The 19,787-nt window shown below is 53.1% G+C and overlaps 2 protein-coding genes across 4 annotated transcripts; one reads left to right on the forward strand and one right to left on the reverse strand.

The window, feature by feature from the left end:
• Positions 1-341: 341 nt before the first annotated feature.
• LOC106845303 (torsin-1A) lies at positions 342-9,842 on the forward strand. Of its 3 annotated transcripts, none has more exons than XM_044778567.2 (5): positions 342-683; positions 1,221-1,486; positions 3,808-3,983; positions 4,080-4,207; positions 9,207-9,842. In XM_044778567.2, exons 1-5 carry the CDS (start codon positions 503-505, stop codon positions 9,455-9,457), a joined length of 1,002 nt encoding a protein of 333 aa, XP_044634502.2. In that variant the 5' UTR covers positions 342-502; the 3' UTR covers positions 9,458-9,842. The 3 variants fall into 3 exon arrangements, with proteins under 3 accessions (XP_044634502.2, XP_044634503.2, XP_044634504.1); XM_044778568.2 differs by having other exon boundaries at positions 362-683; positions 9,304-9,842; XM_044778569.2 differs by lacking the exons at positions 3,808-3,983; positions 4,080-4,207 and having other exon boundaries at positions 364-683.
• Positions 9,843-11,423: 1,581 nt separating this feature from the next.
• LOC106845403 (torsin-1B) lies at positions 11,424-17,657 on the reverse strand. The gene is made up of 5 exons (XM_014863480.3): positions 17,406-17,657; positions 16,572-16,837; positions 14,921-15,096; positions 14,343-14,470; positions 11,424-14,026 (listed from the first exon to the last, which is right to left on the reverse strand). Exons 1-5 carry the CDS (start codon positions 17,635-17,637, stop codon positions 13,764-13,766), a joined length of 1,065 nt encoding a protein of 354 aa, XP_014718966.3. The 5' UTR covers positions 17,638-17,657; the 3' UTR covers positions 11,424-13,763.
• Between the last annotated feature and the right edge of the window lie 2,130 nt (positions 17,658-19,787).

Here is a 19,787-nt window from a genome sequence, read left to right on the forward strand (position 1 = left end):
CTCAAAACTGAGGAAAGTTTGAGAAACAGTCATAGCCAAGTGGAGCCTAAGGAGACCTGACAACTAAATATAATGTGGTATCTTGGATGGGATCCTGGATCAGTACTAGGACATTAGGTAAAAGCTAAGGAAATCTGAATAAACTATAAAGTTATATGGATATAGTTTCATTCATTTTAACAAATGTACTAATGCAAGATGTTAATAGAGGAAACTATGTGGGGCAGTATACGGGGCCGTTCAATACCGTCCCCTCAATTTTCCTGTAAATCTAACACTTGAAAAGTCTTTTATTAAAAAAAAGTGGCCCCCAGCGGCTTCCGGCCCCCACCTCCCGGAAGCAGGGGAGGGCTCTGCCCCTCACAAAGATGGCGGCCGCCGGCCTCGCGGGGAGGTCCGCCCGGTACAAAGTGGCGGCCGCGGCGGGGCGGAAGCGGAAGCAGAGCCGGCGCTCGAGCTGGCGCGGGAGGCGCGGGAGCGCGGCTGGGACGCGGGTTCGGGCATGAAGCTGTGCCGGGCCGCGCTGGGCGTGCTGCTGCTGGCGCCGCTCGGGGTGCGGGCGGTGGAGCCCATCAGCCTGGGCCTGGCCCTGGCCGGCGTGCTCACCGGCTACATCTCCTACCCGCGCCTCTACTGCCTCTTCGCCGAGTGCTGCGGCCAGAAGCCGAACCTCAGCCGGGAGGGTAGGACGGCGGGCTGCGGGCCGGGCCGGGGGCGGGGCGGCGGTCGGGGCCGGGAGGGACGGGGCCTGGCTCCTGGGCCGCGGCCGCAGACGGACCGGACTTTGGCCGCAGCCCGAGGAGGCGCGGCGCAGGTGGGCCGCTCCGCGCAGAACTGGGCCTGGACGGCTGAAACTTGTGCGGGATTTTTCTCCTCGGCAGCCGATCCGGGAAGGCGGGCGGGGACTTTTCCGGCGCCGACAGTGGTGGCCACAGCGCAGCCCTCTCCCTGCCCGGCCGCGGCCGGAGGGAGCAGAGCTGGGGCTGGGGGCGCACCCCGGGGGCGGGGCGGTGGAGCCGGGGACCTTTCCGGGAAGGAGCCTGACTCCAGGCTTCAAAAGGCGCAGGACAGCAGAGGGCGGGCCTCCCTGACCCGCCGGGCGCCTCTCACCGGATGCTGGCAGCTGGCTTTGCCGGCCTTCATGTGAGCCCGTAAACTGGACTCAGTTTTGCTAGCGGGGCCCCCCCGACTCCCGCCCTGACTGGCTTTGTTTTTCCCAGAGTTGCAGAAGGATCTGAACAGCAAGCTGTTTGGGCAGCATCTTGCAAAGAAGGTCATCTTAAATGCTGTGTCTGGTTTCATGAGCAACGCGAAGCCCAAGAAACCGCTCACCCTCTCCCTGCACGGCTGGACGGGCACCGGCAAAAATTTCGCCAGCAAGATCATCGCGGAGAACATTTACGAGGGGGGCCTGAACAGTGACTATGTCCACCTCTTTGTGGCCACACTGCACTTTCCGCACGCCTCCAACGTCACCTTATATAAGGCAAGGGCAGAAATTTGAAATCCTTCCTGGACGGCACTGGGTTTGGGGTTTCTTGGTTGTGGGATGGGATCTGGGGGTTCCATGTTGAAATGAGTGAGCCCTGAAAACGGCTTCGTGGGTCGGTTCTTTGGAAGGTGTGGAAGTTACAGAGCGTTTGAGATGCTCGGAGCAAAGACACTATCACAGCTTTGCGGTGGTTTCTGAAAACTGGCCCAGTGTGATGCTCAGTTTAGTCAGTGGGGTGATAGGATTTTCGAGATGGACAGGATCAAATCCAACGTAAAACTCATCAAATCTAACTCATTTTGTAAAAGAGGAAACGTTTATAGAGAGGCCTTGAGTTCGTTCAACTGACGAGCTGCAGACAGCGTTGACAATTTAACTTGCTGACAGCCTGGCTTGGCGGCGGACACACCTGGATCTGAGTCCTAACTCCCCCTCCTTCCAGCTGTGTAGTCTTGGGAAAGTTGCCTGACGTGTCTGAGACTCAGGTTCTTCATCTGTGAAATGGTGCTTGTGAGAATTCATTGAGCTCTGTTGGTCAAGCGTGTGACATGTGACCTGCACATGAGCGTTCAAATCAATGTTAACTCTCATCTTTTTAAGTCTGTGTCACAAATCTGCAAGGTGAGCAGAACGGTCAGGTATTTGGCCCTCACCTGAGTGAATACGTTTTCCCTTCTGCTTGGGTGAGCATGAGGGTCATCAGCGGTCCAGGGGTGCCCAGGATGCAGGACTTTCGGGGCTACAGCTGGCAAACTGCCAGGCAAATAGGGAGGGCCTGGTCATCCTAGGTAGCATTCACTCTTCCCTACTTAATGGCTGTATGACTTTGGGCGAGTTACTTAACCTCTCTGTGCCTCAGTTTCCTCATCTGTAAAAGAGGGAACACAATAGTAACGACTCAGATAAGTTTGGGGAGATCACAGTAAAATGTTATGTGAACTGTGCTTAGAACAGTGCCTAACCTGTGTGAGTGCTCAGTCCGAGTCCTCTGTTATCGCCTGTAAGTCGGGCACAGGGTGGGAAAACCTTGGCTGTTGGAGCCTAACAGGTCTGAGCAAATCCTTGTTAGAACAGTGACTTGCTCTGTGGCCTCAGGCAAGTCCCTTCAGCTTCCTAAGGTTCCTTCTCTGTGAACAGGCCGGTCCATCCCCGCACAGCAGAATTACTGCTTAGGTTAGATCCATGCATGTGGACGTTGTAACCATCACCGTCATCATAGTAGCCAAGCAAAACTGCAAATCATAAGTCAAGATCTACACTGACTTCCGCAGTCTTCCTCAGAAGACAAACACCTGCCCCCCCCACCCCCTCCTCACTGTGTGTTGGAGGGCAGGTGTAGGAACACATCATATAGAACCATAGCTCAAATTTCTGATGGAAAAGAATCTTATCTCCTTACCTTCATTGCTTAGTATTATAAGTGCCTAAATATCTTCTTATGAGAATGTTTCTGTTTAGGCAGATTCATTTCAGAAACCTACAGGCAGGGGGCCAGCCTGGTGGCGCAGCACTTAAGTTCGCACATTCCGCTTCCGCAGCCCAGGGTTTGCCAGTTCAGATCCCAGGTGCGGACCTATGCACCGCTTGTGAAGCCGTGCTGTGGCAGGCGGCCCACACATAAAGTAGAGGAAGATGGGCACGGATGTTAGCTCAGGGCCAGTCTTCCTCAGCAAAAAGAGGAGGATTGGCAGCAGATGTTAGCTCAGGGCCAGTCTTCGTCAAAAAAAAAAAAAAGAAACCTACAGGCATTGTTCCAGAAACTCAAGAGTGTTACCCTTGCCACACTCATCCCCAAACGTGTGTGCTCTCTCAAGTTGAGTTGCCTCGCTAAGTGAGCTGCACTCCTGACTGTCTCCATGTGCGGGTTAGAGCGCTTCCCCAGGCCACTCTGAGGACTGGATGAGAGCAGAGATCATTTGGTCTCTGCCTTCTCCCAAGAAGGCTGCCATAAATGAGAGATATATTAACGCCACCATCATCAGTGTGATGTCTCACAGTACAAGAATTATAATCAAAGCATGGGGCTTTGGAACCAGGCAGGGTGGGGTTCAGATCTCAGCTCTGCCACGTACTAATTTTGTAATCTTGGGCAAGTTAAGGTCCCTGTGCCTTGGTTTCCTCATCTGTAAAATGGGTATGATCATGCCCACGCCCTGGGGTTGTGCGTGCAGAGTTCTTAGCCCAGAGCCGCACACAGTGAGCGCTCTGTGAACGCAGCCTTTGTAGAGCAGCCGCTGTGTTGACGATGCTCACGCTGGTTGTGTCAGTTGCACTTGCTGAGAACTTTGTGTTGGCTTTTCTCCCGTGTAATTCAGGATCAGTTACAGTTGTGGATTCGCGGCAACGTGAGTGCCTGTGCAAGGTCCATCTTCATATTCGATGAAATGGATAAGATGCATGCGGGCCTCATCGATGCCATCAAGCCTTTCCTAGACTATTATGACCACGTGGATGGGGTCTCCTATCAGAAAGCCATCTTCATATTTCTCAGGTAAGGTCGGCACTGGGACCTGATCCGAGAGCCATGAGCCCAAGCCTGTGGGCTTCAGGAAGAACCCCGTCCTTATCCACTGGAATTATTTTGCAGCAATGCTGGAGCAGAAAGGATCACAGACGTGGCCTTAGATTTCTGGAGAAGTGGAAAGCAGAGGGAAGAAATCAAGCTCAAAGACATGGAGCACGCCTTGTCTGTGTCGGCCTTCAATAACAGGAAGAGTAAGTGGGGCCACTAACCCCTCTTGTTTGTGATCCCGCGTCCCTGAGTTTTAAACCGGCATCGCCACCACCTGGGAACTGGATAGCAATGCAAATTCTCAGTCCCTTCCTTAGACCCGAGTCAGAATTCCGAAGACAATCTGTGCTAACAAACCTCAGGGGACTTACGCAAAGTGCTGTTTTAAAGAAAGAGGGAAATTGTGTTTTTTGTGGGTTTTTTTAAATTAAAAAAAAAATTTTTTGAGGACAATAAGCCCTGAGCTAACATCTGCTGCCAATCCTCCTCTTTTTGCTGAGGAAGACTGGCCCTGAGCTAACATCCGTGCTCATCTTCCTCTACTTTATATGTGGGACGCCTCCCACAGCGTGGCATGCCAAGTGGTGCCATGTCCGCACCCGGGACCCGAACTGTTGAACCCCAGGCTGCCGAAGCAGAATGTACGCACTTAACCGCTGCGCCACCGGGCCAGCCCCAGGGAAATTGTTGATCATGAAGATCTTGAAAGTTAGTTCTCTGTGTTTTCTTTGGCTAAATCATTGTCCTTTGTAGAAGAAAAGCAGCTGGTTGAGCAAGGCAGGCTGGTGTGCCTCTGAAGGAGGAGATGGCCCGTTGGGTCCCTTTCTCTCTGGGCACTGCCCTAGAACTCTGAGGTTCTGTGCCCGAGAATAACAGCCGGACAGTAGTTGGGCCCTGGTTCTGTACTGGGCACTCTGTGAAGCACTCTTTTATATTATATTATATTTCCTTTGATCTTCACTAAAACCTCATGGGGTAGAAACTATTATTGTCTCCATTCTGCAGATGAGGAAACTGGGCTCAGAAAGAGATAGCAGCTTGCCTAAGGCCACACAGCCTGTTACATGTCTCTGATTCCAGAGCCCGAGCTTTTAACTACCGAGCTCACTGCTTTTCCAGTGAACTCACACACGCACCTTTGACCTTGATCCCTTAGAGGTGGAAAGCCGCCAGGATGGAGGCTGACTCACTGGGTGACACCCGGGAGCCATGCGGGTTGACTGTGACCCAAGGCTTTGCTCAGGTTCATTCTTGAGATTACAAAACAAAGGGTCTCCTTTGAAACAGACCTGCCAGGAAATTCATCCTACTGCAGCTACGTGCGCACTATGGGGTATTTCAGGTCAGTTTGTGCAACTGGGGTATTACTGATGAAAGACAAAATGTTTTGTGCTGTGTTGAGTAGTTCCTGGGCCAAAATGCAGGGCCTCGTGCCGCGGGGCCTGGAGCCGAATGCCTCCGCCGAGGCTGCTTGCCTGGGACCCGCAACCCAGGGCCTTACAAGGGGCTTCCGGGGTGTTGCCTCAAAGTCGGGCAGACCTGGCTCGGCCGCCTCCTGACTGGCCGCAGGCAGATGGCTGAACTCTCCCCTCATTCTCTTAACAAACACTTAGTGAGCACCCACCAGGTGTCGGGCACTGGTCCAAGAACTGGCGACAGCAGTGAAGAGGAGCAGGAGTCCTTCCTCCTGGAGTTCACATCCTAACGATGATAAATAAGCAAGGACGGGTATCCCGTGCTGCTGTGTATCTGTATCTGTGGAGAGAGAGAGCTCCCTCCCCAACAGGGAAAAAGTAAAGTAAGGGTTTGGGGGGTGTGAGGACAAGAGAGTCAGGGAAAACTCACTGTGAAGGTGAGCCCTGGGCTGACCTGAGAACGAGGGAGCAAGCCGTGTGAGCCCTGGAGGGAACAGCACGTGCAAGAGCCCTGAGGTAGCAGTGTGCCTGAGGTCACTGGGGCTGGTCTGGGATGGACAAAGAACAGGAAGTTAGTTAAGAAGCAAGATTTGGGGTGGGGCCAAGGTAAGGCCTCGGGTTTGACTCTAGGTGGAAACGGGAGCCCCTGGGGGGTCTTGAGCTGACAGTGACAGCATGGGACTTCGTGTTAAAAGGACTGTGCTGGCTGCTGGGTAGAGAATAGCCTGAAGGCGGCGGGGTGGGGAGACTCAGGAGAAGTGTGACGACCCAGGGAGAGATGCCGGCGGCCTGGACGGGCGTGGGAGTGCTAGGGTGGTGTGACGTGGTCAGATCAGGATGTATTTTGAAGGTAGAAACAATAAGATTTTCTAAAAGAATATGTGTGGGAATGAGGGAGAAAGACAAGTCAAGGATCTGGCTTGAGCCACGGGAAGGGTGGCCCAGCCCTTTAGGGGACCAAGTGCAGGAGAGCAGGTTTGTGGGGAAGGGTGGGAGATAAAGACGAGTGTGTCCCGTGAGCAGTGACACGTGTTCGGTGAACGATGACACGTTGGAGACGTCCTAGCAGAGATGTGGAGCAGAGGGGCCTTCAGGCTGAGGACACGAACTGGGGAGTGGTCCCTAGCTGGTTTTTAAAGCCACAGACTGTCTGAGGTCACTTGTTACACCTGAACACTCTTCCTGGGTCTTTGTGCGGTCAGGTCCTTGTCATTTAGGCTCTGCCCGGAGGTCACCTACTCAGCTGGCTCTGCCTGAGCACCCTGGCTCGTTACCTTCTGTTGTCCTAGCCTCATCACTCCATCTCAGTGTTCGCAGCCCGAGCGCTCGCTGAAATTGTCTGTTCACTGGCTTGTGGGGTGGCTCCTCAGGTGTCAGCCCCATGAGGGCAGGGTCTGTGTGTGCCTGGCTCCGTGCTCTGTCCTCAGGGCCCACACAGTAGGCCTGCAGGGAAGAGCCGACCCGCTTGTTGCTGCTCAGTGGTTTGACTGTTGTTTCCCACGGCCCCAGCCTCTGCCCCATCCAGACGAGCAGACATGTACTGAGCACTAGGTGTGTGCCAACACTGTCAGGAAAGAAAAGCATAAACCCCAGTTGTGATATTGGGATTTGTAAGGAGAAATACATACTTGTTCTTCATCCCTGTTTCTGGCACAGAGCTCCTAAAACCCTTGGAATTTTCTAAGTGATAAGAGTGGTAAAGGTGTATGGTGTTCACAACAAAGCCCTTTCCACCGCAGCTGAGTTCATGTTAATGAGGCGACTTTGGAAAGCACCTAAGGATGGGTGCTGGTTGCCAGGGGAACCCACCCTGTGATTGGAGGGTTGGAACCTTCAGTCCCACCGCCTGACCTCTGGGGATGGGCTGGGGGCTGGAGGTTGAATCCATCGCCAGTGGCCAATGACTTGATCACCCGTGCCCATGTGATGGATCCTCCATAAATCCCAGAGGCATGGGGTCGGAGAGCTTCCAGGTGGTGAACGTGGAGATGCGGGGAGAGTGGAGCTCGGAGCGTGGAACCTCTGCACCCTTCCCACGGTCCTTGCCCCCACGCATCTCTTCCATCTGGCCTCCTGAGCTCTGTCCTCTATAGTAAACTGATAGTCCAGTAAGTGAAATGCTTTTCTGAGTTCTGTGAGCTGCTCTAGCAAATTAACCAAACCCAAGGAGGGGGTCGTTGGAACCCCCCAGTCAGAAGCACAGATGACAACCTGGACTTGAGATTGGTGGCCGATGTGGAGGGCAGTCCTGTGGGACCGAGCCCTCAACCTGTGGGATCTGACAATGCCTCCAGGTAGATAGTGTCAGAATTGAGTAGAATTGTAGGATGCCCAGGTAGTGTCAGAGAATTGCATGGTGGTGTGAATAAAACACACACATCGGAATCAGTGTCAGTGTCAGACCAGGATTAAGCACACGAATTATGCATCAAAGTGCAGGGGAGCAGGTTTGCATGGAGAAATGCTGGGTGTGATCCAGCAGGTGCTGTGTCCTCTTAGAGGAGGGAGCGGGTGTGATCTCTCAGGAGCTGTGAGGTCTCAGAGGAGGGAGCAGGTGTGATCCGGCAGGTGCTGTGTGGTCTGAGAGGAAGGGGCGGGAGTGATCCAGCAGGTGCTGTGTGGTCTGAGTGGAAGGGGCGGGAGTGATCCAGCAGGTGCTGTGTCCTCTTAGAGGAGGGAGTGGCTGTGATCCGGCAGGTGCTGTGTGGTCTGAGAGGAAGGGGCAGGAGTGATCCAGCAGGTGCTGTGTCCTCTTAGAGGAGGGAGCGGCTGTGATCCGGCAGGTGCTGTGTGGTCTGAGAGGAAGGGGCGGGAGTGATCTGGCAGGTGCTGTGTGGTCTCAAGGCCCGGGCATCCATGAGAGGTTGTGTCTGGGCCCGTGCAGAGCCAGCCCCCATCCCAGGGAGAAGCCATGGCAGAGTTGATGCCCTGGAGCCCGGCTGCAGCAGAGCAGTGTCTGCACGGGCTCCTGCCCTCAGGGTTCTAGTTTGGTCCCTGCAGAATGCTCTGCAGGGTTGGGCCGCGCTCGCAGCGGCAGTGGGTTGCCAGCCTGTTGCTAATCCAGCTGCTGAAACTCCCATGAGTCACAAGTTTCCCAAATAAAGGTGTGTCTGTCTGGTCCTTCCCTGGGAACTTGTCTCACCTTTCGCTGTCTCTGAAACTGCCAACCTGGGGGCTGGTCCCCTTCCCACTGCCTCTCTGCCTGTTCCCGGGCCCCCCGGCACCCTGCGTGGTGGGCCTCTGTCCCACTTGAGATCTTTTTTTTTTTTTTTTTTAAAGATTTTATTTTTTTCCTTTTTCTCCCCAAAGCCCCCCGGTACATAGTTGTGTATTCTTCGTTGTGGGTTCTTCTAGTTGTGGCATGTGGGACGCTGCCTCAGCGTGGTCTGATGAGCAGTGCCATGTCCGCGCCCAGGATTCGAACTAACGAAACACTGGGCTGCCTGCAGCGGAGCGCGCGAACTTAACCACTCGGCCACGGGGCCAGCCCCCCACTTGAGATCTTTAAGGCACATCTTGACAGGCCTCCCCTGAGCCCACAGCATAAAGGTGTCCCTTCCCACTGTCCCGTCACTCTGCCCTTTGCTTTCATAGAAGCGTCACAGCTCGTGGTTCCTTGGTGAGCCCACTAGCGATAGCCGCCCGCCACGTGAGCTGGGGAGCTCCCTGAGGACAGGTGCGGCTCCGTCCCCAGGGTGGGCGCGGTGACACCCACTTAGATAGTGTTGGGTGGGTGGGTGGGTGGGCAGATGGACGATGGATGAACATTACCTTTTTTTTTTCCCAGGTGGCTTCTGGCACAGCAGCTTAATTGACCGAAATCTCATTGATTATTTTGTCCCCTTCCTCCCCCTGGAATATAAACACCTGAAAATGTGCATCAGATCGGAAATGCAGTCCCGAGGCTATAAAGTTGACGAGGACATTGTAACCAGAGTGGCTGAGGAGATGACATTCTTCCCCAAAGAGGAGAGAATTTTCTCTGACAAAGGCTGCAAAACTGTGTTCACCAAGTTGGATTATTATTACGATGACTGAAGCCGGAGGCCTTGCTTCGAGCTGGAGAAGGAGGAACGCCACACGACACCTGCGTGGTTCCCGCACCTCCCCTCCCTTCCCAATCGGTCGGTCCCGGCAGGAGTGAGATGGAGTCTTCCTGTTCGACGGAGGGACTTCCCTGGGCCTTGTCTTCATCCGGGAGCCTGCAGGCCACACGGCTTGCAGACGGCAGGCAGGGGACAGCCCCGGCCCTTCAGAGGATGCAGCCAGCTTCCGGCCTGCCACCAGGCCTCATGATTTTTTAAAAATCATGTTTTAATTTGAAGTGTTTCTGTTTCAAGGAAGGACAAATAATTTTACTGAAAATGTGATGACTTTATTTAAAATGATTTTTAACATTATGAGAAACTTTTCAGACTCTTAAGTTGTTGGTTTTGTGTGTTTTAAGTTCCTGTGATAACATATACCATGATGTCTTCAGTGCAAGACAGCCCAAGCCTGAGGCCTTGGCATGTGTTCTGTAGGACAGCCTCGCTGGGCCCGAGGCTGGAGCAGTGACCAGAACTGTCAGAGGATGACCATCGCGAGGGGCAGTGAAGGGATAGACAAAAGGACAGGTACGTAAGAGGACACGCTGAGACACCCGGCAGATAACCCTAAATGGGCTCCATCTCAGTAACACTGAACTGTGGGAGCGATCTTAGTAACATTGTAAACGTTTGTTAGAAACAGTTTCTTTCAAGAAAAGTATTTCCAGCTTGTCACTTGCCAGTCATTCAGCTTGCCATATTTTTTAAACACCTTGCTCATTTATCATTAATTTTTGTTAGGTTTAACCAGAACTCCCAAAACCTAGGAAAGCTTAGCTGCCCTCAAGGATGCTGAGAACACTCGTTTGACTTAAAAATGCAAATAGCTACCGTTTTACAATACAATTGTGTGTGATTTGTGAATACATTTTTAAAGGAGAAAAAACCACTCCGCTGTGGGCCTCGTGCCAGCTCAGAGGTGAGGCCGAGCAGGTGCAGCCCAGGGTGGAAGGAAGTGCAGTCTAATGCAGGGACCCTGCGGATCCCAGGCTGGCCCTGGCTCCTCGCTCAGCCGCACGGGGTGTCGCACTCTGAGTTCCTGCCAGCCAGCCGTGGAGTCTAGAGACATGATCCCAGCTGAGCTGCCAGGCCGGCGCAGGGAGCGCTGTAGGGGACTAAACATACCTGGTTCACGCAACACCTGCCAAAAGGCGGGGCTCCTGGGGGGTGAGGCCTAAACAGCACTGCAGGGACAGTTTGCAGCAGGCACAGAAGATGGGGTGGCAGCTTGGCAGCTGGGCTGACGCAGGACCCCTCTGCCTCACGGCTTCCCAGCCTGGAGAGGGGCTCTTCAAGGCTGCCTCTGAGTGTTGGGATGTTCTTGATGTTTAGCCGAAGCTGGCCCATTGTCACGTCCCCAGGAGTCACAGATTAGGGCTAATCATTTGAAGATGGCATCCCCAGCACCTGGGAGTCCCTAATTAGGGGACAGAGGGGTCCCCTGATTAACGTGGCAAGTTCAGCCTTTTTCGATGAGGCAGTATGGGGTGGAGTAGGAACTGCCTTAGGCTGGGACCAGACCAACAGTCAGTCTCCTGGGACCCGAGCACCCCCAAGTAGGAAATGAGGGGAGCCAGTGGGATGACAGTGGAGAGGGTGTGAACTTCTAGAAAGTCAGCTGGCTCATCCTCAGTCCTGGGAAGAGGGTTGGTGTTAAAATTCTCTGGCAGAGAAGAGAGGCCAGGCTACGTGTGACTCAGCTGAGATCTGGTTAACATAGCTAGCACCTCATTATTGACCAGTTCTGGGCGGGAAGACCTGGCAGTTGGATTCCCTGGTCTGAGCTTGGCCTTGCTCAGGTTCAGAGTATCAGCAACGAGTCCTCTCCCAGGGCCTCATTTCCTTCCTACCTCAATTTGAGGGGAATGTATTTGTTACAAGTCCAGTTCTTTTTTTTTTTTCTCCTTTTTCTCCCAAAGCCCCCTGGTACATAGTTGTGTATTTTTAGTTGTGGGTCCTTCTAGTTGTGGCATGTGGGACGCCACCTCAGCATGGCTTGATGAGCGGTGCAATGTCTGCGCCCAGGATTCGAACCAGCAAAACCCTGGGCCCCAGAAGCAGAGTGCACGAACTTAACCACTTGGCCACGGGCCGGCCCCTGAAGTCCAGTGCTTTCTGATGACATTTTCATCCACGAAAATATGGAGTATAACCCATCATCTAATCCAGTTTAACTTCATATCTGTTAGGGATTACTTTCAAGATAAATATTGATTCTGTAGGATGTGAAGACTGCCACCCAGCGTGACCAGGGTATGGTGAGCCTAGTGACAACCGAGTTGTTGAAGAGCCTTTATTCCAAGCTCACACTTCTCAGTTACCAAATAAACCAGAAAAAAAATTTGCACGTGACATCTCACACGATAAAATTTAGGCTTTATTATTTTATATTCAGTAGGTCCACATAAGCTTTCGTCTACATCTTCCATGGGGTGGGGGAGGCTGGGCCGTGGTCAACCGTGGCCATTTCAAGTTTCAAATTAGTACCGAGGTCCAAAGGTAGCCAACACGTTGAGTTTATTGCATCGTAAACAGAATCCTGTCTCCTGATCAGCCACCCAAAACGTTATAAAAGAAATATAACTTAGCTCCAACTTGAGGATATGTACTAAAAATCTGAAGCCTCACTGTGGCATTTTTAAAAGACTAAGTGTGCTCCTCTTATAAGGCACTCCCACATCGTAAAAACATTTACCACATCTCATACAGTCATGCGTCACTTAATGACGGGGACGTGTTCTGAGCAATTTCGTCGTTGTGCAAACATCGTAGGGTAACTTACATAAACCTAGATGGTATAGCCTACTACATACCTAGGCTGTATGGTACGAATCTTAGGGGACCACCATCACATATGCGGTCAGCCATCGACGGTGATGTCATTCAGCGGTGCACAACCGTACAAAAAGGCTGCCCGTCGTTCTCATTACACGTCTGCAGTCTGCACTGCGACTACGGGATAGACACAGAACCATTCACCCTGGCTGGAATCTAACTCTGATTTCCCAATGACCAGGGGAGACCAGGCTGGCACTGCCATGTAGGGTGTCATTATCAGATGACATCCAGGACCAGCCACAACTTCAGACTGACCTCGCTGGATGTACAGTTGTGACCATATCTTACCACGCATTTAACTATAAAAATTCAGACCATTTGTTTTAAGAATACCTGATAAAGGAATAGGAATTATTCCATTCTGTGTCCCTCTCATATTTTAAAATAAACAACAGCCTGTATTTTCTATTCTTTAAGATTCAGAAGTAAAAACATTATAAAAAATACACATATCCTTGAAAGCGCCAGCATTTCTAGCGTGCGACACTTCCACCTCCTTGGCAATGCAGAACTGCAAGCTGACCCCTCAGCATGGGCAGCGTCGTCCGCGGAGAATGGCCACGTGCCGTGGATTTCACACGGTCTGGGGAGTAAAGTGGGAGGCGGACTCGCCTACAAACTGTAGCAGACAAACATTTCACCATGGGCACCAAGGACTCAAACGCAAAGCCAACGGTCCCATTCTGACTCCACCCTAGTGATGTCGCGGGTGGGGGCAATCTAGTGGTGACGGAAGTTCAGGAGCAGAAGTGGATCAAGGAAGGCTGGATCAACACCAAGCGAGAGACGGGCAAAGGAATTCCACGACCAGGGCTGTCATCAGCGGCCAGAGCGACGGACAGACAGACAGCTGCTGTGTGCGCTGGTCTCCTGCGAGGCCTCGGATGAGCTCCCCACCCATGCAGACGGCTGACCGGTCAGAGCGCTCGCTGTGCAGGCCCACGTCCCCACTGGACGCTGCGCCTGACGGTACCGATTTTAACTGAAAATACTTCAACTCAGGGAATGCTGTGTAAAGAAAGAGAGCAGATGACTGCTTCCAGCAGGTGAAAACCTGATGCCCCACAGACTGCAGCAGGGCCCTCGGACTCCTGCGATTACAACCGCAGCTCCTGAGGGTCCCCAGGGGTCAGAAACAGTCCCAGTCTCACCGCACGGCGGTGTCCAAGGCCATTCCCTCGAGGTCAGTAAGCGTGGGGGGGATGTTCGACGTTCACCTTAACCACAGTTAACAGTTGGATTGCTGTCACCTTGCAAAATGACAAGTACACTCGATAAATTAGCCTCTCTCCAAAAATCAACTCTTAGAAACTTCTAGATCCCAAAAGTCCACAGGTGCAAATGTGCAAACCCCAAAGGGGGCGTCAAAGTGCTTCCGAAAGGCGAGGCCACTAGCCTGCTGAGCTTGCAGCGGTCTCCTACCCTGCACCGTTAGGAGCTTCATGAAAATCCAGCCGTGACTGCACTGTCTTGCAGCCCTTGTCTGAGTAGATTTTCTCGTCTTTGGGGAAAAACGTCATTTCCTCTGCCACCATGGTGACAATGTCTTCATCTATGGCAGAACCGCGGGCCCTCATCTCTGCCCTCACGCACATCTTCACGTGTCTGTACTCCAGGGGCAGGAAGGGGATAAAGTAATCGATGAGGTTTCTTTCGATCAGGCTGCTGTGCCACAGGCCACCTGCGAAACAAGACACAGCAGGGTTTCCTGCCCGTCAATGTCACTGCTCCCACAGGGCCCGTTTTGATCCCGACCCACAGTACATTCTTTCTGTCTTTACCCCACGAGATTCTTTGGTCCAGCGTGCCACAAGCTGAATGTAAGCATCGGCTGGCCAGCCCTGCCAACTAACTGGCTTCTAGGATGGAATGCCCTAGAAAAAGTCCCTACTTCAGCAAAGCCACGGAGGCAAGCGGGTTCTGTGGCTTGGTGAAAGGCTTCAAGAAAGGAGACTCTGCTGGCAGGGTTAAGGGGCTCCTCAGCCTGGGAGACTCACTGTGCTTATTATTGAAGACTCCCACGGACAGCACGTGCTCCAGGTCCTTCAGCTCAATGTCCTCCCTCTTTCTTCCCGCTCGCCAAAAGTCAAGGGCTGTCTTCGTGATGAGGTCCCCACCTGCGTTGCTGAGTTGGCCAAAGAAACAAAGATTAAAATCACACCTGAAGACTTCTGTGTCTAATCAGGCAACATTCCTGCTCTCAGGTTTATTCTTACCCAAGGAATATTTACGAAGTGCTACTAGACAGAGAAAAAGCAGTGTCCGCCCTCAAGAAGCTTAAAATCGGCTTTTTCAGAACTTGCTGCCTAACGCTGTGACTTTTTATAACCTTTAGAGACAACAAGTGCAGGTAACGAGATTGCCTGTTATCAGCAATTATTTCTCTGATTTGTTTTCTCCTGCCCACACTCTGTGCCATGCCGATCTGGCAACGCAAAAGGAAAAGTCAGCAAGTCCCTTTGCCAGGCTGGCACTTTGTCCCCAGGAAACCAAACGCTGGTGGTCACCAGGCCCTCACTCTAGCACTGGGAGAAGGAAGGGCTTGTGTGTCCCCGAGAAACCGCCTCCCGCTGACCTGAGAAAGATGAAGATGGCCTTCCGGTAAGACACGCCATCCACCTGCTCGTAGTAGTCCAGGAATGGCTTGATGGCGTCGATGACCCCGGGGTGCAATTTATCCATCTCGTCAAATATGAACAGGGAGCTCGCACACGCACTCACGTTACCCCGAATCCACTTCTGTAACTGGTCCTAGACCAAGCAGAAAAGAAGACATAGGATGCAGAGGCTCACAGGATGTGCCAAGGGAGCAGCAGCTACACCGTGGCTGGCGCTCTGAGAGACGAAACGTCAGAGCACTCCGGGGTTTAACGAGAACTCGCGGAAACCGCGTCCTAACCTCCGCTTGCCGGCTAGCAGCTTTTCCAGCACTTTACAAAACAGGACACAGGCAGAGACAGGCGCTGAAATGCCAAGAAGCTTTCTCCTAACTCAAGGGATGTGCTAAATGTGACTTTTTAAAGGTGTAAGAGGTAAAAGATACGTGAATATTTATCATTTCATTGTTAACCAACCCATAATTTTCGTGTCACTGTGGGTGGAAATCTCAAGTTAATTTAACCAGACATGAAGAATGAGAAACTAGAGTATGACTGGCACGGTGCCCGACACCAGTGCCTTTTACTGGTGCCATGAGCAAAGGGGCTGACCTCGGTGACATTTTATGAAAAGCGCTGTTTCTATGCTTTCTTGAAACAAATAAACAGAGACCCAGGCAACAAGCCCTAAACCCCCAAATGTGAAAGGCTCCGGCAGCTCCATGACCTGCTCCAGAGGCACCCCCCACCTATCTGACTATATTTCTAGAGATTTATGAAACAATTTGGAAAACAAGGAAATCCTTCTTTCTTTTTGGCCATCTTCCCCATCTTACAGTTTGTGCGGCAAAGACCCACTTTCACTTCCTTGTTCAGTTAAGTTTCTATTTCTTATTTCAGTCCCCGCCTAACAGTAAGAATATTATCCTTACAAGGACAACCATCATTTAAATAAGACCCTACTAGACAACCGGATATAAATTAAACGTGAGAAGAATATCTCAAAAGGAGAAACGGTCTTAAGACTCAGTTCTCTGAGGCTTTCATTTGAAGAAAGCGAGCCATGCCCAGGATTTGAAGGATGGGAGGAAGAAAGGGAATACAAGCTACCGAGGAAAAAACCCCACTAGTCCATGTTGCTAAATGCAGAGGCAAAGCCGAAGCACAGGTGGGAGCTTTAATGAAGGCATGTCGGAGCAAATCATTTATGACGCTCCACTCAGCCAAGGGCTGTGATGGGGATGCTGAACACGCTTACTCACTGCAGAACGCCGCTACCCTGCCAACTGGGAGTTAGGAGATTTGGGTTCAAGTTTCTGATTTGCCACAAGGTCACAGACTGTCAGGGGCAAGTCACCTCGCCGCTCTTGGCTCCATCTTTTAATGGAAATAACATCACCTAGCCCTCTGTATTATGTTGGAATCAAGGGAGAAAAAAGTTGTAGGTGAGCTGTGTAAATAGCAAAGGGTTGGGGGGATGGGGGAGGGGTGGTTAGTGCCTTAACCCAGCAGGGCCTGAGGCTAGCGCAGTGCAAGGAAAAGCAGCAGAAGCCAGAATTAGGGAGCAGGTTGCCCAGACCAGTAGACCCGTCGGAGTGGCCTGTGGATGGGATAACGGGATTCCCTTGCCTGGTACAGTTTTATCTGCTGCTCGTGAGGGAAGTGCAGAGTCGACACAAACAGGTGGACAAATTTACTCTTCAGGCCTTTCGAGTGAAGATTTTCAGCCACAATCTGGCTGACAAAATTCTTTCCCGTGCCAGCCCAGCCGTGTAAGGAAAGAGTCAGCGGTTTCTTGGGATTTTTGTTGTTCTTGAAGCCAGTCAGAGCCTTGAGAATCACCTCTGTGGCCAGATGTTGCCCAAACAGCTTCTCCTCCAAATCTAGCTTGAGGGCTGCAGGAGCCAGCCCGAGAACAGAGAGAAAAATACACATTACACACGCACCAGAAAAGCAGCACCTTCCCCAGCTGGCCAAAGGGAGAGGCACAGATTAGCAAGTGGTCCCGCGGGGTCTCGGCCAAACCCCGGGTTGCAGAGGCACAGGATGCCAATTCCAAGGAGACGCACTAGGTGGATGTGCTCCTTAACACTCGTGTCTGACAAGGAAGCTAAACGTGTTCGTTCATCCAAGCATCAGCCCCCTCTGGGATGGGGAGAGGGAGCTGCATGCTACGTGCCCAGTCACCCCTGCTGGCTCGTAAGACAACCAAAAGCCAAATGTGGGCTTTGTGGGCAGACGCTGCACATCTGAACACTACTTAATAGGGGTGGCGGGGCGCGGAAGGGCCGGCCACGCTGCTTTCAGTTTCTTCTTAACTGTAATCCCAAGGAATCCGAACGTTTAGGAAGGAAGCGGGTCAGAACCCCACGATCTGGAGAGTCTGTCTCAGAAGGCACGGGTTCCAGGGCTGGAGTCCGGACCGAGGCCCCACCCGTCCTCCCTCCCGCCCGACCCGCGTACCCGACGCGTTGAGCGGCTGCTCCTCGCGGCAGCACTCGGCGAAGCGGCAGTAGGACAGGTAGCCGGTGAGCGCCGAAGCCGCCCCGATGACGACGCCCACGCTGACGGGATCGAACGCCGCCGCCACGTGGGCCGCCAGCAGCAGCCGCAACACGGCCGCAGCCACCAGCCGCCGCGCCCGCCGCATCCCCCTCTCCCACCCCGCCACCGCGGCTACGCTGGGCGCCGGCATCAGACGGACTTCCGGTTCGTGCGTCACTTCCGCCCCGCAGGCCCGCCGACTGCTTGGGGCGGCCAAGTTGGTGAGGGGCGTGTCTCTGTGCCGCCATCTTTGTGAGTGGCACGAAAGGCCTTCCAGGGACCGTTAGCTTCAGTTGAACGCCACGTCTAGCTTTTACGGTTTTGTTTTCTTAAGAGCCTCTCAGAGGCCCTGCGCCTTGCTTTGTGGTCGTTCCTCTCACTTCCCCCGGGGCTATAATGAGCGTTTCTCATGTCTACCCACCTGCCTGCCTTCCTGAAACTTGCTGAGCCCTCTGCGCGCCCAGCCCAGGCTGAGCCCTGGGGATACACCTAGGCAGACGTGTCCTGGAGTGCAAAGTAGAGCCCAGGACTCCTTTCTTTCACGCAGTGCGCTCCAAGGCAGGGCCCTTACTGGGGGCTGGGAGGACAGCAGTGAAGGAGAGGAGGCGGCCCCTGCCCTCACCAGCTCCCAGGCCATGGGGAGAGCAGACAGCGGCAAAGGCCGCTACTGAGCGGTCGGAGGAGTGCAGGGGCCGTGGAGCAGGGAAGGCTTTTGTCTACACTGAAGATTAAAGGAGTTAGCCAAGCAAAAAGTGACGAGTAGAGTGTTCTATGCAGAGAACGGAATATGCAGAAGGTACAGTTTAGGGAACTGAAAGTGATGCGGGCTCGGTGAGCCGAGGAGTCGAAAGAAAGATTTCTTGGACTCTCAAGGTCAGGTAGTAGTGCCCCTTTATTCAGAGAATAGCATGGGGACAGGACCCATGGGCAGTGAAGAGCAGGACCCATAGGCAGTGAAGAGCTGCAGGCGTGGGGACAGGACCCACGGGCAGTGAAGGGCTGCAATGAGTCGAGGGGAGGGCTAAATTTACAAGGCATGGGTTTGTGAGTTATTTCTTTACAAGACAAAAGAAAGATCATGAAAAAATCGTTAAACTGGGGTCAGTGCAGGTGGGGTCTGGTTATTGGGTGGTCCTATAACTGGAAAGGAATCAAGTTGAATCAGGTCAGGACGACCTGTGCTTCCCGGAGGATGATACAGATCAGTGTGTAGGGCAGGACGCCTTAGGCTTCTCTCCCTGGGGCAGCCTTGATCCTCATGAAAAGTATTTCACATACTAGGTGCAGGCTGGTGAGAATGAGATTGCAGAGCTGGGCCGAGACTGCAAGGGGAAGGCTTGCAAGCTCTGTAAGGAGTTTAGCCTCTGTTCTGGTGGGTAACAGGGAGCCACAGAAGGTTTTACACGGGGAGCGACATGGTCAGATCAGAGATCACGCTGGCTGCTAGGTTCAGTGAGGAGGCAGTTACAGTGGTTCAGGTAACCTTGGCTCAGCCTTTGCAGAAACTGGCTTCATCCATCAGCCAATCTATCAACAAATATTTAATGAACACTGGCTGTGGCGGATCCAGTGTTATATGCTGGGGATACAGCAGGAAAAAGGACAGACAGAGCCCATGCCTTCACAGAGCTCTGGGAGGCAGATGGGCAAGCAGACAGGTTAAGTCCAGCGTGGTCAGTGCTGTGAAGTGGGACGCACAGAGGAGGCACCTCACCCAACCTACAGGACGGGAGGCTCTCCTCCTCCATATCTCAGTTTTGACCTGAAGAAGGAGTAAATATGACCCAAGAGGACTGGGGCAAGCAAAGAGAGGAACGGCGAAAGTGGTCAGGCCGAACGCTCCAGGCGGGGTGAGTTTGTTCAATGAACTGGGGGTGAGCCGGGCACACCGGGAGCCCCGTGTGGCTCGGTGGCTGGAGTGTGACGACAGGGGCGACTGAATGGCAGATGGGGCCAAACCATCAGGGCCTTTGGAGCCATGCTAGAGAGAGGGCTATCCTGGGGCCAGAAGGGGGCCCTAGGACGGCTCGGCAGGGGTTGTTCAGACCACTCTGGCCCTGTCCTGAGGTTGGAGGGGCCAAGACTGTGGTAGGGAGACTGGGTCCAAGGCTGGAGCAGTGTTCGAGGAGAGAGAAGGCGGTGGCCTGAGCTGGAGCAGAGGCGGTGGGAGGGAGGGAAAGGAATTTGAGAGTTATTCTGGAATGAAAATGAGAGGAGGGGTGGACTGGGGTTGGGGAGGCGGAAGCACTATGGAGAAGGAGCAGGCAGAGGGCAGGGGATGGTGGAGACTCCTGTGCACTT

The sequence above is a fragment of the Equus asinus genome, chromosome 10, assembly GCF_041296235.1.
Source record: "Equus asinus isolate D_3611 breed Donkey chromosome 10, EquAss-T2T_v2, whole genome shotgun sequence".
Lineage (NCBI taxonomy): Eukaryota > Metazoa > Chordata > Mammalia > Perissodactyla > Equidae > Equus > Equus asinus.